The sequence below is a fragment of the Oikopleura dioica genome, chromosome PAR (assembly GCF_907165135.1).
Source record: "Oikopleura dioica chromosome PAR, OKI2018_I68_1.0, whole genome shotgun sequence".
Lineage (NCBI taxonomy): Eukaryota > Metazoa > Chordata > Appendicularia > Copelata > Oikopleuridae > Oikopleura > Oikopleura dioica.
In genome coordinates this window covers 13,871,824-13,896,224 of record NC_137293.1, presented here as the reverse complement: position 1 = coordinate 13,896,224, position 24,401 = coordinate 13,871,824, and the positions used below count along the sequence as shown (strand labels likewise).

The following is a 24,401-nucleotide window of genomic DNA, read 5'->3' as shown; positions in this document are numbered from 1 at the left end:
AAGATGGCTAGAGGCCTGTTTGTTACCTGGAAAACGGCAGTACAGATCATAGCAAGAAGATGAACTGCAGACCAGAAATTGACGCGCTCGTAGTTGTGTTCAATAATATTTCTGTCTTTTGCCTCGTGCGCTCTGATGTAGGCCTGGTATTGCATCGTTTTTCCGTGGTTTTGCTTGATTTTGTGAAGTCGATCGGTGAGTGACTTGAGCGTGTCTTCTTCGTAGTCGTCTTCTTTGAGCGTCTTCTTGAAGTCGAGGTATTCTTCGGAATCGTAATCGTCGTATTCGTAGTCATCGTCCATGATGAAGAATTCGAAGAACACCGTCTGAAAAGTACAGTTTGAACTTTGCAATAATGTAGGTCAAATTGAATCGGTGATTAGGGATATTGGCGTAGATCGAAATCAGCTTTGTGATCATTTTCCCGGAAGAGCCAAATTAGACTTACGCTCGTAAATGAGCGGTAGTTACACCTTATCATGCTCATATGTGCGGAAAAGAGCGCTAAAGAGCTAATATGGGGAGTATATAAGCGAAAATATGGGTTGAAAGGACATCAAAACAAAGCTAAATATCAAAAAAAAGGAAGCAACAAAGATGGGCCAGAATAAATCTCGACTTTCGAAAGAAGAAATCAAGAGGCTTGAGACGACGACGAAATTCACCAAAGCAGAGATCAAAGTCTGGTACAGAGGATTCATCCAAGACTGTCCCGATGGCGAGCTGAAGCTCAACGAATTCGCAGAAATTTACCGGGGCTTCTTTCCCGATGGAAACTCGCACGAGTTTGCGTCAATGGTTTTCTCGGTTTTTGATGTGAACGGAGATGGGACTATTCAATTCGATGAGTTTTTGAACGCCTTGTCGATAACTTCAAAAGGCTCGATGGAGGAGAAACTAGAATGGGCTTTCCGGTAAGCTTTCCTACGTTCTTCAAAAGTAACTTTTTACGTAGAATTTACGATTTGGACGATTCGGGCACGATCGACAAGCAAGAAATGGTCAAAATCATCAATGCGATGATCTCTATGGCTGGTTCTACTGGCGTAAATTCGTGTGAAAAAGCGGAAGATCGAGTGGAAAAAATCTTCCAAATCATGGACGCTGACGGAAACGGAGAACTTTCCAGAGAGGAATTTCTACAAGCTGCTCGAAAGGATCAGAGCATTGTTGCTGCGCTAAGCTTTATCAGATGTTAAAAGCTCCAGAATAATTCCGATTCGATTTTAAAATGAAACGATAGACTCAAAAAACTCCAAAACAACAGGACGGTGGTCAATTTTTCTAATATTCATCTGTCCAAAAATGAATGAAATAAAATGGAAAACAAAACATCTTCAAACCTTTGCTTGAAAACGCGAGTGTCTGTTGTCAAAGCAAATTTGGAAATCTCCGCCAGGGTTCTTCTCAGCTGAGACAGAATGGAGGCCATCTTCTTGTCTGTGATCTGTGAAGAGTTGCTTTCCTTTGGGATCGAAAGCCTGGAAACTTATGTCTAGATCGCCGCCATCAACAACCTTTGAGAATTTTGAGAACTTGAAAGGAAGGAGTAAAAAGAACCTGGTATTCGATTTCGAATTCAACGTCCTTTTTGAACGCCTCGTAGTAGCAGTCCCGTTTGCCAGCTCCGACAATAATCTACAGAATACATTGAGTACATATTACTTTCTTTAGATATTTGATTGAAGATAAGAGAATAAGATGTTCTTCGTACCGTGTAATCATTTTCCGCCTCGCCGAGCACTGCCAGGGCTGATCCGAGTAGTGCCAGTTTAAGCAACATTCTGAAAATGATATTTCTGATAGTAATGTGTTAAAAACAGTTATTTTCGTAGGAAAAATCGGAATTGTCTCTTCATCTTGGCCAGTAAAATTCACATTTGAATACTCAAATTAACATTTTTTTTTCATGAGGAAATTGTCCTATTGAAAAAGATTAGCGCTTTTTCGTATTTTCTTTCTTGAATTTCCTCTTTCCAGAGAATTTTGTTTGTTAGCTCAAAAAGACCCTGGCAAAGAACTCTCACAAAAGAGCGCGTTTTCCACGGACCAGCGATTGGCCGCGCCGCGCCAATCCTGCCAATTTTGACTTTTTTGACATGAGCCTTTTTATGGGCGCCTATTGTAGGATTTTTCCTCTTACAGGTAACAATAAAAAAGAGACAGTCTGTCATAAAGGAAAACATTCAAGGACGAAATACGAATAAATAAAATGAAGAACAAATCGACCTAGCGTTACTGCTGCAGGCTTCCATTCAGATATTATTACGATGTGTATGTGAATCCTAAAATGAATACGACTCCCATTTTCAGACTAAACCGGTTATCATACGAATAAAATTAAAAGAAATGTTAAAACCATCCTAAACCATTACCGTTTTTAGATTGAGTCAAGATGGGAATAAAAGGGTTGATGAAACTGATCGGCGATGAGGCTCCCTCCTGCGTAAAAGAAGGCGAAATGAAGAATTATTTCGGGAGGAAAATTGCCGTCGATGCTTCTATGTGGTACGTCGGAAATTTTTATTTTCTGATTTCTATGCATTTCGTTAAGTTTGTATCAATTTCTGATTGCGGTGCGTCAAGACGGTGCTCAACTGACGAATGAAGCTGGAGAGATTACTTCTCATTTGAGCGGAATGTTCTACCGGTAATTTTGGATGAAATAGATCATCCCTAAACTTGTCGTAGAACGGTTAGGATGATCGAGAACGGGCTCAAGCCAGTGTACGTTTTCGACGGCAAGCCACCTGAGATGAAGTCGCACGAATTGAAGAAACGAGCGGAAGGCCGCGAAAAAGCAAAGGACGAGCTCGAAGAGGCAAAAGAAACTGGAACTGCGCAAGAAATCGATAAGCAGGAGAGGCGACTCGTGAAAGTTACAAAAGATCACGTCAGGGACGCGAAGAAGGTGCTAGAACTCTTGGGAGTTCCTTACGTCGAGGCACTCTGTGAGGCGGAAGCGCAGTGTGCGCAAATGTGCATCGAGGGTCTTGTCAATTCCATCGCCACGGAGGATATGGGAAAGGGCTGAAAAAGAACTATTATTTTTAAGCAAATCTTATTGAACACTCTTCAATCCTTTCAAAAGATTCCTTGTGCTTCAAGACCCCCGTTCTTCTCCGACGATTGACGATGCCCGAATCTCGAAAGCTGCCTGTTCAAGAGCTCCACTACGAAAAGATCATGTCGGTTCTTGGACTAACTCACGCTCAATTCGTCGATCTCTGCATCCTCATGGGCTGCGACTACGTGCCAAACATCAAGGGCATTGGTCCGAAGAAAGCGTTCGAGCTCATCAAAAAACACGACAACATTGAGACGATCCTCCAAAACATTGATTTGGAAAAGTACAAGGTTGTCGACGACTGGCAGTACAAGGATGCCAGGCGATTGTTCGTCGAGCCTGAAGTGTACAAGGTATGGAATTTGTCAAACAACAGTTTACATGATAAAACGCGATAGAATATCGACCCACCGAAGTGGAAATCGCCCGATATCGAAGGAATGATCGAATTCATGTGCGTAAAGAATGGATTCAACGAAGAGCGAATTCGCAGCGGTCTCAAACGACTTGAAAAGTCCAAAGGTAAAGAGATCTTCGTTTGAAAAAACTCAGCTTTTCGATAACTTTAGGGAAAATCAACCAGGGACGAATGGACGACTTTTTCAAAATCTCCAAAGTCGTCTCCACCTCCAAACCGACCCCAAAGAAAGACGCGAAACGAAAAGCTGGAAAGCAAAAAGGCAACACAGCCAAGAAGCTCAAGCGTTAAAATTTTTGCACGAGCCCTTACATGAACCATGTTTTAGAAAAAAGTCACATCACTCATTTAGCACTCACTGCCTCCTTTACCATTAAAAAAGTTCTATCACAAAATGGAAATATAATTAAATCACTATCAAAATTTCGCTTGTTTTTTTATCGACTCGTAGCAGGGCATTACTTGTTAATTTTCCAACGTATTCAGTATCCTGAGTAAGGTTTTTGCTAAGGTCCTCAAGCCAAGCGCAAGATTTTTCATTGAAAAGAACTCCCATTGTTCAATCAATTAATTTCCCTCATTTTTAGAAAAAGTAATCGAATCGAGACGGCAAGATGCCGATGAACTTAGAGTACGTCGGCGATTTTTTCGCTTATTATGTCGTCGCTTTTGGAGCTCTCGTTCTCAGTAAGCTTCGACTCATTTGGTTTTGCCTAAAACCGCTTTTAGCGCCACTAACCATGAAGAAATTCCGATCTTCAGCGAATAAGAAAGAGGAAGAAAGAATGAGGGAAAGAAAGGCGAAACATGGAAACTCGAAATGGTTCAAAAATAAAGAATCTGAATTGAAAAAAGTCGGCGCCAGTCCTTGGATCACCCGTTTGATTATCCTTCTCTGCTGGGCCCTTCTCGCTTTCATCGGCTACAATGCTTCACAAACCGAAGAAGTCATTACCGTAGCCTTCGATCCTTTCGAGATTCTGGGAGTTTCCCAAAACGATCCGCAGTTCCAAGACTTCGAAAGCGGCAAAAAAGCTATCAAGAAGGTGTACAGAACTCTTTCGCGAACTCAGCATCCAGACAAGCTCCGAAATGAGTATTTGAAAGCGAACGACGGCGCTGAGATTCCGGATGATGTCGAAACAGCTAATAACGAAGCCTGGGGAAAAATCAACAAGGCCTACGAGACGCTGACGGATGAGCATATGTTCGAAAACTGGGTCAAGTATGGAAACCCCGATGGAATGCTTCAGGAATAGGCTTTCAGATTTCTATCTTCTAAGCCTGACTCAGATTGAAGCAGGCCTTTTCATTTTAGATCGTCCAGAACCTGACTCAGGTTTTCTACACAGGTTGCAGAGCTTTGGCATGCAAAGTGAAAGCCCTGATTAGACAAAATACGGAGTGGCCCTGCCCGCTTGGCTGGTCGAAGAAGACAACCACATGTACGTCCTGGGTGTTTACGGCCTCCTCTTCGGCATCATGCTTCCCGCCATCGTCGGAAACTGGTGGTACAAGTCGATCCAGTACACTTCCGAAGCCGTTCTGATCAAGACGACGAAGCTGTTCGAGTTCTACGTTTACAGGACGCCGCTGATGAATCGCCGTCGCGCGATGATGGTCTTTTCCGGCGCGTTTGAGTTCAATCCCAATCATAATAAAGACATAAAGGAACGGCCGGAAGATGCGGAACAACTTCCGGTTTTGATGCGCGAAATCGAGGAATACGAGCGAAATGTCTCCAAGCCACCAACTGACAAGCCTTTTGATCAGGGCTATTCTATGAAGGTAAAAATTTGACATTATGTCAATTGCGAATTATCTGCGAAGTTTCGCTTCGGAATCGCTAAATATGTGCAAATTGAGATTTTCGCGAAAAGATTTAGATCCCTGCTCTCAATGTCCCTAAATAGGATAACTTTGAACCAAAGCCAATTTTTTCATTCAGGTTCGCCTCCTCTACTTTGCGCACATGTACGACATCAAGCTGAGCCCCGAACTGCAGGAAGACCTCGACATGATCCTCAAAAAAGTGCCCGATCTCCACGCCGAGTTGGTGTCCAAAGTATTCTTCCTCACCCAAGCGATGCTCCAGCAGGGGCAAATGCCAAAAGTCCCCAAAGTCGAAACTCTGGATAACATCATCCGAAACATGCAGAATCTCGTCCAAGGTCTTCCTTTGAATCAAAGATCCGTCGCTTTTATGCAGCTGCCCCATTTCAAAGAGGATTTTATCCGATTCCTCAACGCGAAGAAGGCTCGATCTCTCAAGCAGTTGGCCGCAAGACCAGTCGAAGAAATCAGAGCCATCTTCAAATCTGTAAGTTAAAAATTCCTTCAGCTAGAGTTTAGCTGCTAGACTCTTCAGAATTTGATTTGAGAAGGTTTCTTCACAGCGTGCTATATCATATGCGGCATTAAATGCGTTTTCAAATCTCATCTTTCTTCTCTTCATCCCCTTTTTCAGCTTCCAGAAAAGGAGTTCAACGAGCTGTACGAAGTCTTCCGCGACATTCCAGCGCTGCAAGTGAAGGTCGACGTCAAAGTGGAGGACGACGATGATGACCACAAGATCACTACTGGCTCGATTGTCACTGTCAGCACTGAACTCACCCGCCACAATATGGAAGATATCTCCCAAGCCGCCACCAACGGAGAGGTACTTTTACCTCATTCCTAGCACTTTCTTGCACTTCTTGTTTCGCTTTTAAGCCCAGATTTAGTCTTCTATTTGAATACTCCTCTTTTCCCCCACCCTAAATCACTTCTCTAACTCTAATCCTTCAGGAAATCGTCTACAATGATGGAGACATGGGCGAGGTCAAAATCGCCCCCACTGCGGAGGAAAAAGAAACTGCCAATCAAGCGAAAAAGGTCAAATCAAAGAAAGGTCCTCAAGCCGCCGCTGCTAAACGAGCTGCCAAAGGTAATTGTTCTTCTCGTTTTGTCTCGTGTAAATGTTTCTTCCGTAAAACGTGATTTCCTTCAGCTGCTCGTGAAGCCGCTGAAAAAGGCGCTGGTGATGCACCCGCTGTAGAAGATGAACAGGAAGACGAGGATGAAGATGAAAGTAAGTGGCTTCTAAAACATTTTGGCCAGCTATAAGACATCAAAACACATTGAATAATCCGCAATCTAGCACCCGAAAACGATTCCGACAACGAAGATGCCGAAGAAAAGAGCTGGAAAAAACTCCAAAAGAAAAGTAAGCCCTCTTCCTCACCCCCTTTTTATCCTTCTGTTTCAGACAAGCGGAAAAACGTACTAACTCAAGACAATTCGCGATTGACGCACACAGTCCATGCGCCGCGCTTCCCGGTTGAGAAGCAAGAGTGGTGGTGGGTATATCTCTGCATGACGAATCCCAAGCGCGAGAAGCTTTCCGAGCGACTTCTCTGCGAACCCGTTCAAGTTCAAAACCTCGGTAAGCCCCTCTTCAAACTCATTTTTCTTCAACCTTTCTTTACTAGTCGACGTGAAAGAAGTAGACATCCGCTTCCCCGCCCCTGGCCGCCCAGGAATGTACAACTTCGTCGTCTACGTCCGCTCCGACAGCTACATCGACATCGACATGAAGCACGAGTTCACCATCACTGTCGAAGAGAGGGTTGAGGAAGAAATCGTTCCGGAAATGTGGGACTCAGAAGCTGAATCTGACGTTGACGGTAAAACACTTCTTCGAACATTTACAGATGTTTTTAATAGAAACATAATGTATTTCGAGATCTTGGCTCGGCAACTTAGACTCTTAGTTAGAGATGTTTACTTAGATATTCTTAGATGTCTAAAAACACTTTTCTTTTCATATTTTTTGAAATCAATGCTACTAGCTTCTTGAACCAACTGTATATACATAAAATAAACTGTATAAATAAAACTGTATATACATAAAAAAAATATATTTTTTCAGGCGGCTTCGTAACCGATTCCGACTCCGAAGAACCCTCCAGCTCCGAGTACGAGACCGACTCCGACGAGGAGTAAATCTGCTTTTTCATGGGCCTGCAATAATTACTGTGACGTTAATCCATTTTTAGGCTTACCGGACTAAATTTCGGCACATTTTTCTAGCTAAATTTGGGGGTCATGTAACATATATTTAGAAAGCCCATGTCCTGAGCTTTCATTTGGGCACAGAATAAAGGGGTCTTAGTCATGCCCCCAAGGCAATTTATGGGACCGGAAGTCTCAATATAGGCACTAGAAGTCTTCAATCAATTTTTTCGATACGTTTAGGAACTCCTGAGCCTTTAGGAACGGCTGGAATAGGAAGCTCAGACTCTGAGCTTTCTGTAGAGCCCATAAAATCTAGCTGCCCTTCGGTCTAGCGGCCTCTAGTGGTCAAAGAAGGTGAGAATATGGGTATTTTTCGACAGGAACCCGAAATGAAATTGAAAAAAAACCTTCCGGTTCTACCGCGGTTCAATTACTAAAGACTCATATATTGTTTATAATTGTTTTATAAGTACAAGTAACTTAAGAAGTCGGAAATTCGACTCGAAACCTGAAGATTCTCGACTTAACCTTAGCCGGCCAGGGTGCACCATCTATGGAACAGGGGTCAAAGAATTAGGTCTCCAACCGAAGTGATTTTGAGTTTCGAAAAACTGAAGAAACTGTAGGGCTATTTATCGATAAGCTACCCTTAGGTCAACTTTCGACTACTCTTGGTTAGGGTTAGGGTTCGGAAATACGCTTATTTTGATAATTACTGCATGCACCATGTATGGTGCATTGCTACAATGGCGCCGACACCACTGATGGTGCTTTTGGCCGGTAGGCAGTATTTTTCCGAAAAATTTGCCGAAAAGTCTCCCTCTTCGATTTAGAGGACTTGATCTGATGCTGAAACCAAAGACCGAATCCGCACCCCAACCAAAACCCCAACTAAAACCCAAATCCGAACCCTAACCAAGAACCCAAAAACAAACCCAAAGACGAACGTAATAGACTTTGAGTTGATTTTTTAAAGAAAAAAAACAGGTGATGCACCACTCATGGTGCATTTGGCCGGTAGGGTCAGAAATATCATTTTGGCCGGCTAAGGTTAAGCACTTATGAAGTCAACTTCTAGGGCCACAAGAGGGCGCTAGAGCCGAGGGCAGCTAGATTTTATGGGCTTTACAGAAAGCTTAGAGTCTGAGCTTTCTATCCCAACCGCTCCTCAAGGCTCTTGAGCTCCTAAACACATCGAAAAAATCGATTGAAGAGTTCAAGTGCCTATTTCGGAACTTCCGATCACATAATTTGCCTTGGGGGCATGACCTTGACCCCTTGATATTGAGCCCAAATGAAAGCTCAGCTTCTGGGCTTTCTAAAGCTGTATCATAAGACCCCCCAACTAAGCTAGAAAAATCGGCCAAAAATCAGTCCGGTAAGCCTATCCATTTTCGCCCATCAAAGTATTCCTCCCTCGCCCTCGTTCGCCTCTTATGATAGGAGTCCTATCCTTTAAAAAAAAACATTTCTGACCATTTTTTACCGTTTAGAAATTATCATTTTCTGTTTTATTCTTTATTGAAAGGATTTAGTTGATGCAGCATCCTCTCGAAACAAACAGTACTCCCACTTTTTTTACTTTTCATTGAAAAAATTAGCGGTGTTTTGTGTGTGCGTATACTCAAAGTTGAAAAGTTCATCAAACTCAAAATTGCTGAAACTCAATTTCTCCCTTTCGGGGGAAAAGTCAACTATTAGTTTTACTTTCGTTCAATTTCTTCCTACTTTTGTGCAATAAAACATGCGCCAGGCAATAATTAAATAAAAATAAGGAAGTCCTCGTAGTTTTCTTGCATTTTCGGATCTCGAAGATAAAAAGTGAAGTTTTATTGAGCAGGCTAGGGCCTCAGCAACATGAGTAAAAAAACTGTGTAGAACTTGTTTTGCATCGACTTGTAGCAGGGCATTACTTGTTAATTTTGGAATGAAATCTAGGGCAAAAGTAGGATTATTCTATATACACAGTTGGGATAAACTTCTTATCTCTCTCGGGGCCCTCGAATGCTTAATTATTCAGTGAACCTATTTCGGCCGCTTTGCTCAGTGTTTTTTAATATTTTCGCGGGCGAGACTTTTGATGAGAGGAAAATGCTGTCAGACTTGAGAATGAGGTGAGTAGAGGTACCATTTTTGACCATTGATGAACCCTTCAAAATATTCACTTATTGGTTAGGAATTCATTTAGAATAAATTGACTTTATGTCACTTTCTATCAGAACTAGCGCTAGCAGCAATCCCTTTTTACTGGCCTTCGGCAAAGTCTTGTTTATGTCATCTGTTCTACGAGGAGTTCAGCTAGGTGCAACCCAAAATATAAACTTGCACGACCTTGACATCAGTTATCTCGTGATTGCTCTCTATAAAAGTACCTTCTTTGACACGTTGATTGCTTCTAGTAAAATGATCGAGAAAAGCGACGACGGGGATAAGCAGTTCACTGAAGAGATGGTCAGAGCGTTTTCGCTGCTGAGGGCTAGCAAGGCACAGTTTATTTGTCATCCGGAGAGACTCGATTTGCAAGGGGATCAGCGATTAACGTAAGATAATATGTACTGTATTTACTGAAGTCAATAATAAGGTCACCATGTTTTTGATAAACCTTTAAGCAACCTTTGATATTCTATGGAATGCCATGTAATATCAGTGATAAGAAGGGCTCATCCATCTTCACATAAATCCTTACCTCATTGTTACGAAATCCTCATTCAGGGGAACTCTCACTCTTCAATCCGCAATGGTGACAGATATGAGAATTGCACTGAAAACGAAGCCAAACAACCCGCCTGTCCATTATTCTTTTCGTATTGACAGACAATGGCGTTTGCAGGTACACCAGTCGATATGTGTATTCGATAAATATTAACTCACAATAACACATGTAGCAATTACAAGACTGTGGAAATTCAATTGGATTAGCATCGATAATTGCTCAAGACGGAAAAATAGCCGCGAAAGAGAGTCTCACTGAGCTTCGAAAAGGACTGTCTCGAATCGGTAAGAGGGTTACTTTCTGCTCTTGACAAGATTCCCAAGATTGCCCCGTGCCAAGTACACTTGCTGGTCTGATGAAATCCGACTTTGGCAATATGTTCAATCCTCTTTTACCTAAAGACTGTCTTTCGAATATGTTTGTCCATTCAAAAGACATCGTCATTTCACTTTACGTCGTCCAGACTACCTCTAAAAACGCTCACCCTCCTATCAAAAGACTCTTCTACCCAAAAGGTAGCAAAAATACTTCGTTAAAATTTAATCCACCGATTTAAAGGCACTGTTTTCGACTTTAATGGGCATCGATTAGAAGTCGTCCAAGTTATTCACTCAAGAACGCCAATACAGTGGCTTCAAGCTGCTCGCACAAGTAGCTTACAAGCTGCTGAGCTGCTTAATACGGTCAGTCGCCGGTAAAAGAAAACAACGCTCGATCAAGTTCAAGACCTTTTGCAATTATTACAACTACACTATCATTTTCATAATGTTTTCTGTCTGCACCCACAATCTTCATTCTCGCACCGTACTCCCAATTATCATTTGATTTTAATTAACAAAAATATATTAAGAGATGAGTTCTATATGATATAGAAAATGGCTCGTCGAGGAAGTACCGGCCAAGATGTCCCAAAAAGTCACCTACTCATCTCACAAATCCTCAAAAATTTTCAGGTATGAAATTTCACGCCACTTTGATTCAAGAGTTTTTAGGAAAAAACAGACGAGCTAAAAGATCTGCGAAAAAGAATCGATGATGTCTACCGCCATCTCCAAATGGAGGGTCTCACCGAACGCCTTAAAGTCGAGCGATTCCAATGTGATCCCTCACTCAACGACATTGCTTCGAAAGAAGTCGCGATTTGCGTGATCGGCCAAAGCTATGAAGCGAAAATTCGCGTCGTGAACGACATCTTCGCGTTAAGAAACAATAACGTACTCGAACCAACCCAAAAAGTTCGGACTCCCGAGGCTCGGAGAAAGCTCGGATTCTTGCCGCGTCAAAATTCACTTGATGAAACTCGCAATTTTCTCGCAACAGGGTCTTCAGGGATCCCTCTAGCCCGAACGACATCTCTACAAGAATCAAATGAACACGATAACTTTGATGATGTCTACAATCTAAATGATCTCTTCGCGGAATCTGATGCGGATCGCATCCGATATCGCCTTGGATCAGAAGGTCGTATGGTACAGCTTCGCTACTCAGAGCACAATTCATCTGAAATCGATACTTCCAAAACTGTTGGATCGTTTCAAGTCGTCTCGCTTTTCAGTAGAAACCAATTTGGAACTGGAAGATCATCTCTTGTTTCAAAGCAGAAGCTTGAACAAGCTGTAACGTCAAAAGACGATTGTTGCCGAGTAAGTTTTTCCCATCCTCTTCTTTCTGCCGCAACGGTGATTGTTTCCCCATCAATCCCGCATGTTTTCAATTCTGACGACATTATCCACGCGCTCAAGAACGACTACATCCCGTTCTTTCTCTATGCCGTGGAAGAAATTCCCCTTTCCGATGAAGATCTCAATGAGCTGAAAGAATGTCAAGCAAGACTTCCAGAAGCAGCGATTATGTTCGTCAAAGTTGATACTGGTCGAAAAAATGACTTTTCAACGCTTCACGGAGCCCAGCCAGTTCATAAATGTGAGCACATGAAGGAAATGTCATCAGTAAGAAGCGATGTTCGAAGTGACCCCGGTCGACGATCGCCTCTTCAGCCGAGCATTTGCTTCGTCTGCTCTTTTGAAAACTCAACTCTCCTCCATCAATTGAAAGAAATAGGCTTTATTGGAAACGGAGACTGGCAAGTTCGCGCGAATCGCTGTATGTTTGTTGAAAACGCTAAGAAAATGCACGAGAATATCACTCAATTCATCCGACGCCAGGCTCGGGCGTACATTCTCGCTGCTATCACCGGAATGCAAGCGTATCTGAACAACTGTATGAAACAGGTTGTTTCGCATTGTTACGAGTTGACACATGAAGCTGATGTTTTGCCGAAAAAGATGGACTACGTTGAGAACTCTTTAGAATCAATCAAAAACAAACGAATCTCGATTACGGTAGACCGGGTTCAGGGAACTCTGGATTTGGTCGTTTCGAAGCTGAAGCTGGATTTGATGGATCCGACTTCTGATCTTCATCAGTCCCTAGCGTCCATTGAGCAAAAGAAGACTTTCCACGGCGCGCTGATGCAGTACGAGACTTTCATGATCGTAAAAGTGCGTGACAGCGTTCTCGAGGAGCTCAGACCCTATGCGAATCCAAACGATGCGGATCCACTGTTACGGCTGCTCGACAAGTTGCAGACAATGGTTCGCATATCTCGTAAATATGAACGCGTGTTGACGTCAAAAGATCAACCCAGTTATTTGATGAAAAATATTCTCGCTTTTCCTTTTTCGCCGAAACGTTTTACCTTGGATAGAGCGCTCAGTCTTCGTGGGAAAATTCTTCGAAGATTGCTTTATTTCCGTCCTAGGTAACTTTTTTTTATAATTTAACGAATTTAACACATCTTCAAGCCAAAATTCACTTTTTACCGAGAACGATCCTTTCTTCCGAATAAAATCCTGCGCCGATATTCTCTCTCAAATCGCCACCCCATCCTTCTCCAAATGCTTACACAGCGATCTCTTAGAAAAAATTGCCTATGATTTTGAAAACTTCCGCACCTCTTTTATTATCCTCGAACAGCGACTTATGAGATTAGTTGGTACGTATAAGTTCTTGTGGACTTAAATTTTCACAAGCTGCTCTAGATGAAAATTTGAACAAGAAAATTGATCTCCAGCGAAAACTTGGCCCGAAGATTTCCAGATTGCTGCTTGAAGTGACTGCATTCAGGGATAATATCATAAATGGGATGCCTAAATTAGAGAAAGAAATTGGCAGAGGTCAGTATGGTGTTGTCTACTCAACGAAGAATCACTGGGCTGGCACCAGGTATTCATATTGTTTAGAAAAATGAATTTGAGTTCTGATTAGGGAGGATATGAAAATCGCCATAAAAACGATGATCCCTGATAATGACTCTCAGTGGGGCGATTTATCGCAGGAATACTTTTACATGCACTACTGGGTCGACAGACACCCAAACATTGTCCAAGTTCTCGGTGTTCTTATCGACAAAAAGTACGTCAGCTCAAGTCTCTCATTCTTTAATTTTTTTATAGCTACGGACCTGGAAACGGGTTGTGTCCAAGCGTCCAGCTAATTTTGGAACGGTGCGAATCAGATCTCCATACTGCCTTGAAATTACGGAGGATAAACGAACTAAAGAAGAGATTACGTATTGCCTCAGATGTAGCTTCTGGCCTGAGATTTCTCCATGCACATGGCCTCATCCACAGAGATATAAAACTGAAGGTAATCGTGAGATATTTTTTTGATTTCTCATCGTCTTTGAAGAATATTCTCCTCGATTCTAACCAAAACGCAAAAATCTCGGACATGGGTTTTTGCCGACCAACGTCTGTCATAGAAGGCTCCATCGTTGGAACTCCCGTTCACATGCCTCCAGAGATCTTTACACGAAATTACAATCAATCAGTTGATATCTACGCCTTTGGGATTCTACTCTGGTACCTGCTTCGGAACACCTGCAAGCTGCCTAACAATTTCGAGATGTGTTCAGATAAAGAACAGCTCTGGAGAAAAGTTATGCGCGGTCAGCGACCAGAGAAAATACGTGGAGTCGACCCGTTAGTCAAAATATTGAAAAGCAAAAGCAAACAATTTTATAGGGCGCTTTGGAATATCGCTGAAAAATGTTGGTCGAAAGAACCAGAATCTAGACCGACTGCCGGTCAAGTGCAATTTGAACTTGATGAATTTCTATCATCAATCCGCTAAACAAACCTTTCCTGCTTCAACTCTTACCACAGTTCTTCCTTTAACTAATCGGTGCCCCTTGAAAAGAAATATGTTGCCTACTTCTCAAATAAACCAAATAAATGATTTCTTTAAAACCATCTCTTTTTTAAAGATGGAAGGACTCGAGTATATTGAGCAAGCAAATAATTTGACTTCAAATGGGTTGGTCGAGTGGCGCGATTTTGCGCTCGGCAAATTGGACGACATTGAGAAATTGCTGGATGAGGAAGAAATGCCTGTTGATATTGTTCAGTCGGTCAAAGAGCACGCCAGTTTTGGTTTCTAATATTCTCAAACAGTCAATTTTTGGAAGAGTTTATTAAAATCCGTTTCCAAGCCAAATAGCCTCCAAGCACAAGTCTATTCATGCAGGAATTTCGAAATTGGGGAAGCAAATCGAGAAGAACTTTACTTCCTCGTACTCAAATCTTCTTGGCACATCGTCAATGAGTGACGAAGCATCCAGAACTAATCTAACGAAAAGCATCATCGAGCACCTTTACTGCTCTGGATACAGTGAAATCGCAGAGTGCCTCGAAAAGGAGTCCAAAATCGACTTGTACAGTAATGATAGTAAGAAAAAAGAGCTCTTCGTTGATTTGGCCACGATGATAACAGCCATTCGAAATGGGGAATTCGAAACTTCTCTGAAATGGATAGAAGAAAATCGGGCAAAAATAAATCCAGCGAGTCTTTTTGAGTGGAAAATTAGACGATGCCAGTATTGTCGGATGCTTCTCGATGGCGAATCCTCACTCGAAGAGCTCATCGCCATGAGCAGACTGATGACTTCCTGTAAAAAAGAGCAGTACTTGGAATCGAAGGATTCTGATGCCGAAGAGGTGGGGAAATTGATGACTGCGCTGCTTTTTCGAAAGAATCTTGAAGCTAATGAAAGCATTTTTCAATTAGTAAACTGCTTTTCCAACTCTTTAGCTGAAATTTGTGATGAACTCATCAGGTAAATACCACATTTTCATTTTTTACTTCAACAAGTCTTCAGTGACTTTTCTTCTGTGAATTCGATCAACCAGCTTCGCTATGAACATTTGATGTCCGCTCACGCTGCCGGCTGCCACGCTCTTCCCGCCCTGGTCGGCATTAAATCCGTCTTCGAGCAGCGGAACATGAGCCTATCTAAAGTTTTTGGCAACGACAATTACTTGTCCGACGACAGACCTGAAGTTCTACCCATTGAAATAAAGTTGCCCAAACGTCTTCGGTAATACTTCGGCTTTTCCTCCTTAACTCATTCTTCCAAGGTACCATTCGGTCTTTTCGTGTCCCATTCTACGAGAGCAAACAACACTTGAAAATCCTCCGATGAGACTCATCTGCGGGCATGTTATTAGCAAAGATGCTCTTGACAAACTGGCTTCAAATTCTCATACGCACGGAAAAATCATCAAATGCCCCTACTGGTACAAGTCAATCCGTCAAATCAGAATTTTTTCATTTATTCTAGCCCGACGGAGCAGAAAGCCAACCAAGCCCAAGCTTTATTCTTTTGACAAAAATGTTCACTTCTTCATTTTCAAACTTTTCAATTCAAAGAGTGATACTAGCATGTTTGGAAATTCAGGATGGGATTGTACGACGATAATGACTCGGCTGTCACTCGCCCTGTTGGAGGGTGGGCTGCAGCATCCCAGCAAGCAAGAAACCTGCAGATGCATCAGCAGAAAATGGCAGAGCAGCGGAAGCAGCAGACAACGATTCAACAACCCCCTCCAATGAAGCAACAGATTCCGACGCCTCCGAAGCCAAAAGGATTCACTCCTTCGAAGGTTTTCTTCTTTGAATTAAAATTCTTGTAACAAATTAATTAAGTTCATGCCCATGTCGATGTCTCGTGGATCGAACCTCAAAAAAGTCCCTCGACCAGGGTACAAGCCAGTCCATATGAAATCTCAACAAAAGCCACAAGCAAGCGAAACAGAATACATCAGTAGATACCAAGACGAGTACGATCCGGTGAAGCCAAATGAATTTTCGCGCTACCTACGCCGCCGCAGAGAGGGCAAGCATAAAGTTACGAGATACGCGGAGCAGAAAAAGTCGCAAGAGCGAGATTTTAAGAGACAGAATCCTCGTGACGATTCTGATTCGTCCGACGATGAAGCAGAGAAGAGTAAACGACAGAAGGCTATGGGAATGGGAAAGGTGAGTTTTTTCCGATGATTGATTCTGAAGTAAAACGCTGTTTTAAGGCTATGATTGCTCCTCCATCTGCTCTTTATACTGGGCAAAGCTCCATGCCCAACCTGCCAGCGGCGAAGAATCCCGACTTGAACGCACTTGGTAGCAAAACTGCCAGTCGAACAAAAACACTCGGCTCGAAGTTGGGCTTTGGACAGCCGAAGCCATCTCTCTTTGGAAAATCCGTACCATCACCAGCTTCAACGCCCTCTTGGACCCCTCAACAGATGAAGTCTCCCGAAGAAGGGGCTGTGAAAGCGAAATCTATTGCAGAAAGTATCATGGAAAAATATGGTCACAAAGAAGGCGCTGGCCTTGGAAAATCAGGACAGGGTATTTCTGCACCACTAGAAGTTGAAAAGACAAGTCGAAGAGGTGGAAAAATTATCGGCGGACAAACAGCGAGCTACGGAAATTTCACTTCCGGCGGAGTTCAAAACCAAGCTACGCCGCCCGCACAGCAAAATGTCGGAGTCGCTCCTCCACGCCCTTTGCCTAATCTTGCAAAGCCGACGAAAGTTATTTGTCTTCAAAATATGGTCGATCCAGAAGAAATTGACAGCGAGCTATCTAATGAAGTGTCGAGCGAATGCATCAAATATGGGGCCGTCGCTAATGTTAAAATAGTGGAGGTGCCAAATGTGCCGAAAGAATCGTCAGTGAGAATATTCATCGAATTTTCAAGAATGGAAGAAGCAATGAAAGGTCTGTTTACTCATCCTTGCTATCAAACAAACTTTCGGTTTAGCTGTTATCGGGCTACACAACCGAATATTCGGCGGGCGTCGGCTCATCGGCGGATTCTACGACTTCGACCAATATTCATCTGGCAATGTCACAGAAAACATGTTATAAATTTCACTGTCAAATAATAAGGAATCAAACTCGAGATTTAAATTTTCCTGTTTAGAATGAGATTCACGCAGGCAGCGAGTCAAGTTCAAAAACAGATTTTCAATCGGTCAAAAAAGCGAATGCAGAAGTCATGGGCAGCAAAGCGGGAAGATAGAGAAGACTTTAATTATGCTCGAACGATGCTCGCCGAGGAGACAGCGGATCGAGTGTTGAATATCAAGAGATCTTTCACATCGGCACTTGAGCTCGGGGCAAATCAAGGCGAATGCTCCAGGAGTCTCAGGTAAAATCTTTTTCTTTTTTGAATCGATACACTTAATTGTTAGTTCAAATGTGATGTCCTTTCTGATTCAAACAGACTCCTGCCCTTACGTCACCTACAAAGCTGACACTCCAAAATTTCAAATCGACAAAAACGCTGTTGACGAGGCTAATGCCCTTCCTTACAAAGACAACACATTTGACCTGGTTATTTCAAATTTAAACCTGCACTGGGTTAATGACCTGGACAAGTCCTGCCGTGAAATCCTGCGCGTTCTGAAGCCCGACGGGGCTTTTGTCGGCGCAATTTGGGGCAATGACTCGCTCTTCGAACTTCGTCAGTCTATTCAACTCGCTGAAATGGAGAGGAGGGGTGGTGTTGTTCCACGCGTCGGGCCATTGACGAGAGGAGACTCTTTTTCGTCCGTTTTACATGGAGCGGGATTCAAATTGATCACTTGCGATTATTGGGAAGAACAGTTCGGGTATCCAACAGTTTTCGAGCTGATTGAAGATTTACAAAACTCTGGAGAATCTCAATGCGCTTTTAATTTCCGACCCCTTCATCCGGATATTCTTATGTCGGCTGCTGCCATTTATCAGGTTTAGAAATTGGTAAAAAAAACCGTGTCGACGATATTTCTAGGCGCAATTCGGCGACGATTATGGAATTCCTGCGACTTATAGAGCTATTTCATTTATTGCTTGGAAAGAATCACAGAATCAACAAAAATACATAAAAGAGCGTGGATCTGTGCCAAAGGGAATAAATACTGGCTGCTCGAAAAAAGCGTGAAATTTCCATTTTTCTTGTTTGCCAAAGCTGTAATCATTTCTAAACTGTACACTTTTAAGAGATTGAAATGGCGATCAAATATGTTGTCGGACTCGCCTTTGTAGGATCAATCGCCACCTTATTACTGATTTTATCAGTATGTATCGTGATAGCGTTTCATGTTCTATCCCATTTTTTAAGTGCACGCTTCAATTCGACGATGCCCCAGATCCGGATGTTCCGATTCCATATCACAATGCCTACACGCTTCTCAATATCATTTTTTATGTTTTAACTCCTATCCCGCTCCTGGTCGCTTCAAAAGTTTCTGACGAGGGAGGTCTTCCTGTAGATTTAGCAGGTACAGCTCTTATGTTTAAAACTTTGTTAATGGAATTTCATAGCGTTTTTGACTACCGGCCTTGTTGTTTCCAGCTTTGCTTTACCTATCGTACTGGCCAATAGAGATGTCATTCAGGTTTGATAATTTTGAGGTAGTTTTTGCCTTGCGAAACTCATGCGCTGTGACTGGAGATTCTGAGTGATTTTATTCGGACTAGATGGGTTTATATAGGGCAGAGAGAAAGACTTTCTTCCTTACGAACTTCATTCAGTGGGGTGCAACTTGGCTAACCCTCGGTAGCAACGTCGTTATGTTCGCTACGATCGTCGGGGCCTTCCGTTTCCTTGATGCGGATTCCGAATTTGGCTACTCGTCCTTTTCACTTTAATTTCCTTGTTTCTATAGAAAATCTTCGTTACCTTTCAGCTTCACTTCTTTTCCTGAAAAGATAATTTCCATGTTCAACTGTCCTTAATTTCACGATCAATGCCTATCCAAACCTTCGTAATTAAGTCCCTTTTGTTTTTAGAAATTGTAAACAGATCATCCATATTTGCTTGAACGCTCCTCGAAAAGTTGCCAGCTGCGTTTACCTGCATTTCTCGATTGCGCCCAGATCGCCTCCAGCTGGTAGCTAAAGGGAGCGCCACCTGACTTTTATACTACTGGAGTATAAAAGGCCCTCTCTAGATAAAATGGAGGAAAACAATATTCAACAAGAGATTATGCCAAGATCACAAAGACGTCGATCCCCTTCTCCAAGCTCGAGGGCCATGAAAGTTCTTGATGACTTTCTCAACCATCCTCTTGGACCTATCCTGGCAACGCAAGTTTTTGATCGTCTTTTGCCAAGCGACTTGGTATCTCTATATGAGAGCTCAAAAATCATGAACAATATCTTCGATGAAAAAACTGGTGACTACGATGAACTTTTCCCCAGTCAATATTGGCGAATTTACGCGAAGCGCCATTTCCAACACGACTATATTTGGCCTTTTGTAGAGATGAGACTCGCAACTGCCTTCAAAAAGAACGATATTCATCGACTCTCACTCATGTCTTTCGCGATGAAGGTAATAAAGCAACGAAAAATGTCATTTTGTAACATTAATTTTAGATCAAACAAGACGTCCAAATGAGAAAAGCAAGCCCACTGAAAGAATACAAAACGAACAAATCCGCTGACGTCTGCATTGGGGGCAATTGGGTTGTTTCTTCACAACCATTTGTCGAACTCGGTGTCCGGGAAAAGATTCCAACTCCACCAGCACGAGTCCCGGTCAGTGGCGCCCCTCACTTCTACGAAGTTGTCCGCCCAGATTATAGTATCCGCAAAGTCGAATTTCCCGCCATCACTGCCTTCTTCGACGAAATCCCGATCAACGACTTGAATTTCTACTTTGAATACTTTTGGGAGCCATTTCTGATCGTACCCGGGACGAAAAAGACGCACTGTTTCTGTTTGGATCAAACAGACCCAAAGACGATCAAGCCAGTTGTCATCGAGCACGTCAGTGAAGTCCACTCCCACCTTGGCTACTTTACCGTAAAGTCCAAGCCAAAATGCGATCTGCGAAATGGACGAAAGTACCTTGAGAAGATTGAGCTGCCCGTTGTTTATCGACACAAGGGTTGGTATTTCATCAGAGTTCACGAAGTTACTCCATACACGACAAAAGGTATTATTCTTTCATATTTTTCCTCATAAATTAATGAAATTTTAGTTGTTCATGAAGTTAAAATCGGCCGAGACGACATGACCGAAATGTTCTGGGAATTCCGCCATGAAAGAAACCACGAAGACAAATTCGAAATCTACTGCGGTGACTACGATAATTACTTCCTCTTCATCTACCGAAAGCCCCACGAAGAGGATTCGATGGACTATCTCAATGATTGGGACAAGAAGATGCTCCACTTCAAACTGAGCACGAGAAAAATTTCCGAGATCAATGTCAACGATCAAGAATTTTTCTCGAACGATACCCAGTTTGAATTCGTCAATGGAAAGCTCTTCGTTGTGAGAGAATCAGAGATGTCCACTTTCTTCGACGATCGCCATGGGAACTGCTATGAAGTCCTTGCATACACACCGGTAAATTTGATAAAAAAATTATTTTTTATTATAAATTTTTATTTAAATTTATTTATTTCTTTGGTTATTAACCAAATTTTAAACTTTACTTTAGAACGAGAAGAATGGTACGCTTGATTCTATCGCCGGCTTTGAGCGCTTCCAGCAACCTACGAAGCACGATTGCAAGGGATATTCGAGAGTCCCTGATGAAAAAAGCTGGTCCAAAAGGCGCCAAACTTTTCTCACTCGCGACGTCATTGTCAAAGATGGATTCATCTACATTTACGACAACTACAGTCTCGCAAAGAATCGAATGATCAAGCCGAAGAAGCGAAAGCTCAGAAAGTTCTTGGAGTCTCATAGAAAGATTTCACTCGAAGAATTGTACGAGCGAGCTTCTGATCCAGAACTTGACGAAGATGACCTTTTCCATTGGACAGGTACGTCCTTGTTGACTTCAATCCGCAGATTTTTATATTTTATTTAGAAAACATCGATGATGACTTCTTCGAATCCAATGACTTCGAAATGCTCGATTCATTCTTCTCTTCCGACGTCATTACTTACTCCCGCGAAGAAGTCGGCCGCCTCAAAATCTTCTTGTAAATTCAATAGAAAACAGCCATAAACCTCTCAGTTCTAAACCTGCCCAGGTTACCTGCCTATCATTTATCTTTGGTGCTCACAATTCACTGATAAATTCATTCGTTCTTGCCAATAAAGAACAATCGTTGCTCCTCCTAACAGTTTCTAGACTCGCAAATGTTCCAGCACACATGAGCATCCACACTCACATTTTAATTTTTTTTACGGAGACCCATTTATCTTTTCACATTTTTATACCAAGTCGCAAAAAAACAATCTCACAAAAATCGTTCAATTTTTACTCTAAACTACTTTCTTTCTTTGATTTAACGGAAATCAATAAACTTCGATTGCAAGAATTTTTGTTTCCTTCATTTATTTCTTTTTCTTACTCAAGAGAAAGTGCAGCTGAAAATGTTATTTTTAGAATTTTGAAAGAGTCGCGAAATGTCGGCTGTTGCTCCAGTTAACCCAAAGGATCGTGTTGCACTTTTTTTCTGAAGATAAGAGAGATTATAAATACGCATCTCGGTAAAGCCATTTTTGAACTCCCTGACCGGCAAGCCCGTCCAAGTCAAGCTGAAGTGGGGCATGGAATACAAAGGCTATTTGATGGCCGTCGACGGCTATATGAACCTCCAGCTCGGCAACTCTGAAGAGTACATCGACGGTGCTCTCGCTGGACATCTCGGTGAAATCCTCATCCGTTGCAACAACGTCCTCTACATTCGTGGAGTCGACGAGGAAGCCGAGGAGGGCGAAAGCAAAGAATAAAAACACAACGAATAAAACTGAATAGACCATTTCATTCTGTATAACGCTTCCCGGGGGTACTCTACTCTAGGGTTCGTATCAAATCTGAAAGAATACAGTCAATTCAGTCACTTTTTTCGTTTTTCCTGGAAAAATCCCATATTTTCTAGAATGCTGTTGTTTTATGTTGCAATTCGGCAGTACAAGATAGAACGCTTCAGTTTACAAGTGCCTCCAGTAGACTCGGCCGGCATCAAATGGCGCTGGAAGATTACGAAATCGAAGAACAAGATCACGGACATTTAGGAGTCCATGTTGCCGTCTCGGATGAGGTAAGTCTCTTTTTGTTTCAAAGTCGTTTTCAAATGAATTTTCATAGCTAATTGACAAACTTCATAACGTATACACGCCTAAATCCAAGCCGAAAAAGCCAAAAAACTCAAAGTACAAGCCGAAGCATCACGATAAAGTAAACTATCAGTTCAACATCGACGTCGACGGATTCGTCCCGAAGACGAAAGATGAGTACTTCGCTAAGATCGATTCCTGGGGATGGTCATCTCATTTCGCGTCCGTTCTCTGTGGAGGAAGACCGCTTAGATCAACATTCGCCAGCTTGTTCGAACGCTATGGCTTTTTTCACAAAGGCTTTGTCGACTCTCGTACCTTTTTCAATTTCTGTGACTCAATCGAATTCAAGTACTCCAGGGTAAGCGAAAATGACTTCACCAAAAATCTATCTTACTTTTTAGCATCGGAATTTCTACCATAATGGTATCCACGGTACAGACGTTCTCCAGACTGTACATGTGATGATCAATAGCACCGGGCTGATAAATTTTCTCAACGATCTGGAAATATTAGCGATCCTCTTCGCCGCTGGATGCCACGATGTCGAGCATACCGGCACCACCAATGACTTTCATAAAGATACCGAAAGCGAGCTTGCTCAGGTAAACACCTCGTGTTCTAGAGAATTTATATAAAATTTCATTTTTCAGATGTATAACAACGTGTCTGTGTTAGAAAATCACCACTTAGCAACGACGTGGAATACATTAAACGAAAAAGATTGTAACATGCTAGCGAAACTTGATGATAAGCAATTAGAATATTTCAAGGAGCTTGTCACAGGTAAGAATAAAATAAAAAAACCCGGGTAACTAAACTTTCCTTTTTAGAGATGATTCTACACACAGATTTGGCAAAGCATTTCGATCAAGTAAAGAGCATCAATTCTGCGCTAACCGTGATGACTCCTGAAAAATGGTCAGAGTACGAGAACAGTCCAGATGAAGAGCTCCTCGCCCCCTTCGACAAGAAGAGTCTTTTAGCTATGGTATTGCATGCAGCAGACATCTCGAATGCGGCGAAGCCCTGGCACTTGCAGCAATTATTCACCATGCAGATTCTGCAAGAGTTCTTCTTCCAAGGAGATGAGCTCAAACAGAGAAACATGACGCTGCCTCCTCTGTCAAACAGGACGACCACGAACATACCAGACAGTCAAATAGGATTCATCGCATATCTTGTCAAGCCACTCTATGAGTCTATGTCGAGTAAGTCTTTCCTCTTTCTTCCTTTAAAATTCTAACGTTTTTTCTTCAGATTGCCTCCGATCAATGGCACCAGTGATTGCAGCTCGCGCGAAGAAAGGATCAAGCTATGTACACGAACGATTGTCAACGTGTTCTATTCTCAAAACGATGGATGACTTTGATAAGCTGTGGCGTGGAAATTTAACCTACAACTCTGATCGTTGGGCGAAAATCAAAAATGCTGAGAACAGATTTCAGAGACCGAGTGTGATGCCCAAGAAACCCCGCATTTTGGAAAAGCATAAGTCAGACGAACCTGTGCCAATTGTAGAAGATGCCGGTAGGAGTTAGATTTTTAGAAGTTTAATAATATAATTATCTAAGGAGAATCTGAGGAAGAAAGCGAAAATGAAGAAATGAATCAAATGTTCATTAGCAAAGCTCGCAAGTCTCTCGCCATGTCACACCCCGCAACGATGTCCGCGAATCCCGATAACATCCCTGTGGATATTGCCATCGATGCATATGAGAGTCCAGAAGAGTCAGAAACTGACGAATGATTGCCGCTTTATGAAGGCTTTGAAGAGTTTACTTACTGTCTCTATTTATTATAATATAATTTCATATATTCTCATACCCCTTTGTTCATATCTTTCGTTTAATTGA

At 42.3% G+C, this 24,401-nt stretch overlaps 13 protein-coding genes across 13 annotated transcripts in view; 12 read left to right on the top strand and 1 right to left on the bottom strand.

Annotated features, from left to right (window-relative positions):
• The window catches only part of LOC145702559 (transmembrane emp24 domain-containing protein 5-like), a 75,135-nt gene that overhangs the window by 306 nt on the left and 50,428 nt on the right, over positions 1-24,401 (bottom strand). Inside the window, exons 2-5 of the mRNA XM_081779795.1 lie at positions 1,715-1,784; positions 1,561-1,638; positions 1,344-1,517; positions 27-326 (exon numbers count right to left, since the gene is read on the bottom strand). Coding sequence (XP_081635921.1) covers positions 27-326; positions 1,344-1,517; positions 1,561-1,638; positions 1,715-1,783 — 621 coding nt within the window. The 5' untranslated portion in view covers position 1,784. The remainder of the gene's footprint in view (positions 1-26; positions 327-1,343; positions 1,518-1,560; positions 1,639-1,714; positions 1,785-24,401) is intronic.
• LOC145702564 (neurocalcin homolog) lies at positions 573-1,282 on the top strand. The gene is made up of 2 exons (XM_081779801.1): positions 573-914; positions 956-1,282. The coding sequence occupies exons 1-2, from the start codon at positions 598-600 to the stop codon at positions 1,197-1,199; spliced, it is 561 nt and encodes a 186-aa protein (XP_081635927.1). The 5' UTR covers positions 573-597; the 3' UTR covers positions 1,200-1,282.
• LOC145702545 (flap endonuclease 1-like) lies at positions 2,364-3,908 on the top strand. Its single transcript, XM_081779780.1, has 6 exons — positions 2,364-2,508; positions 2,555-2,650; positions 2,692-3,023; positions 3,092-3,420; positions 3,466-3,589; positions 3,637-3,908. Exons 1-6 carry the CDS (start codon positions 2,396-2,398, stop codon positions 3,774-3,776), a joined length of 1,134 nt encoding a protein of 377 aa, XP_081635906.1. The 5' UTR covers positions 2,364-2,395; the 3' UTR covers positions 3,777-3,908.
• On the top strand, positions 4,064-9,268 carry LOC145702576 (translocation protein SEC63 homolog). The gene is given in 11 exon segments (XM_081779811.1): positions 4,064-4,172; positions 4,215-4,731; positions 4,868-5,273; positions 5,434-5,805; positions 5,953-6,144; positions 6,273-6,411; positions 6,475-6,555; positions 6,625-6,690; positions 6,733-6,909; positions 6,956-7,150; positions 7,396-9,268. Coding segments are annotated over 11 exon segments (2,292 nt in total). The 5' UTR covers positions 4,064-4,099; the 3' UTR covers positions 7,470-9,268.
• LOC145702551 (protein rogdi homolog) lies at positions 9,858-11,001 on the top strand. The gene is made up of 5 exons (XM_081779785.1): positions 9,858-10,021; positions 10,194-10,311; positions 10,367-10,478; positions 10,518-10,709; positions 10,753-11,001. The coding sequence occupies exons 1-5, from the start codon at positions 9,885-9,887 to the stop codon at positions 10,890-10,892; spliced, it is 699 nt and encodes a 232-aa protein (XP_081635911.1). The 5' UTR covers positions 9,858-9,884; the 3' UTR covers positions 10,893-11,001.
• Positions 11,042-14,425, top strand: LOC145702525 (dual serine/threonine and tyrosine protein kinase-like). Its single transcript, XM_081779757.1, has 8 exons — positions 11,042-11,147; positions 11,187-12,955; positions 12,999-13,189; positions 13,236-13,419; positions 13,462-13,608; positions 13,650-13,842; positions 13,885-14,177; positions 14,220-14,425. Exons 1-8 carry the CDS (start codon positions 11,070-11,072, stop codon positions 14,326-14,328), a joined length of 2,964 nt encoding a protein of 987 aa, XP_081635883.1. The 5' UTR covers positions 11,042-11,069; the 3' UTR covers positions 14,329-14,425.
• Positions 14,462-15,860, top strand: LOC145701981 (E3 ubiquitin-protein ligase RMND5A-like). The gene is made up of 5 exons (XM_081779194.1): positions 14,462-14,613; positions 14,687-15,310; positions 15,353-15,571; positions 15,612-15,770; positions 15,815-15,860. Exons 1-5 carry the CDS (start codon positions 14,462-14,464, stop codon positions 15,858-15,860), a joined length of 1,200 nt encoding a protein of 399 aa, XP_081635320.1.
• On the top strand, positions 15,629-17,432 carry LOC145702539 (uncharacterized). Its single transcript, XM_081779773.1, has 5 exons — positions 15,629-15,770; positions 15,815-16,136; positions 16,180-16,512; positions 16,560-17,253; positions 17,297-17,432. The coding sequence occupies exons 2-5, from the start codon at positions 15,933-15,935 to the stop codon at positions 17,401-17,403; spliced, it is 1,338 nt and encodes a 445-aa protein (XP_081635899.1). The 5' UTR covers positions 15,629-15,770; positions 15,815-15,932; the 3' UTR covers positions 17,404-17,432.
• LOC145702549 (arginine-hydroxylase NDUFAF5, mitochondrial-like) lies at positions 17,428-18,493 on the top strand. The gene is made up of 3 exons (XM_081779784.1): positions 17,428-17,686; positions 17,730-18,267; positions 18,311-18,493. Exons 1-3 carry the CDS (start codon positions 17,460-17,462, stop codon positions 18,458-18,460), a joined length of 915 nt encoding a protein of 304 aa, XP_081635910.1. The 5' UTR covers positions 17,428-17,459; the 3' UTR covers positions 18,461-18,493.
• On the top strand, positions 18,469-19,279 carry LOC145702570 (leptin receptor gene-related protein-like). The gene is made up of 4 exons (XM_081779806.1): positions 18,469-18,596; positions 18,641-18,800; positions 18,844-18,917; positions 19,054-19,279. Exons 1-4 carry the CDS (start codon positions 18,528-18,530, stop codon positions 19,168-19,170), a joined length of 420 nt encoding a protein of 139 aa, XP_081635932.1. The 5' UTR covers positions 18,469-18,527; the 3' UTR covers positions 19,171-19,279.
• LOC145702604 (uncharacterized) lies at positions 19,316-21,794 on the top strand. The gene is made up of 5 exons (XM_081779842.1): positions 19,316-19,855; positions 19,900-20,461; positions 20,507-20,877; positions 20,972-21,299; positions 21,347-21,794. The coding sequence occupies exons 1-5, from the start codon at positions 19,478-19,480 to the stop codon at positions 21,463-21,465; spliced, it is 1,758 nt and encodes a 585-aa protein (XP_081635968.1). The 5' UTR covers positions 19,316-19,477; the 3' UTR covers positions 21,466-21,794.
• Positions 21,960-22,321, top strand: LOC145702607 (small nuclear ribonucleoprotein F-like). The gene has a single exon (XM_081779844.1). The coding sequence runs from the start codon at positions 22,036-22,038 to the stop codon at positions 22,216-22,218; it is 183 nt and encodes a 60-aa protein (XP_081635970.1). The 5' UTR covers positions 21,960-22,035; the 3' UTR covers positions 22,219-22,321.
• On the top strand, positions 22,372-24,354 carry LOC145702606 (dual specificity calcium/calmodulin-dependent 3',5'-cyclic nucleotide phosphodiesterase 1A-like). Its single transcript, XM_081779843.1, has 7 exons — positions 22,372-22,529; positions 22,577-22,906; positions 22,950-23,150; positions 23,199-23,331; positions 23,379-23,756; positions 23,806-24,075; positions 24,120-24,354. Exons 1-7 carry the CDS (start codon positions 22,455-22,457, stop codon positions 24,293-24,295), a joined length of 1,563 nt encoding a protein of 520 aa, XP_081635969.1. The 5' UTR covers positions 22,372-22,454; the 3' UTR covers positions 24,296-24,354.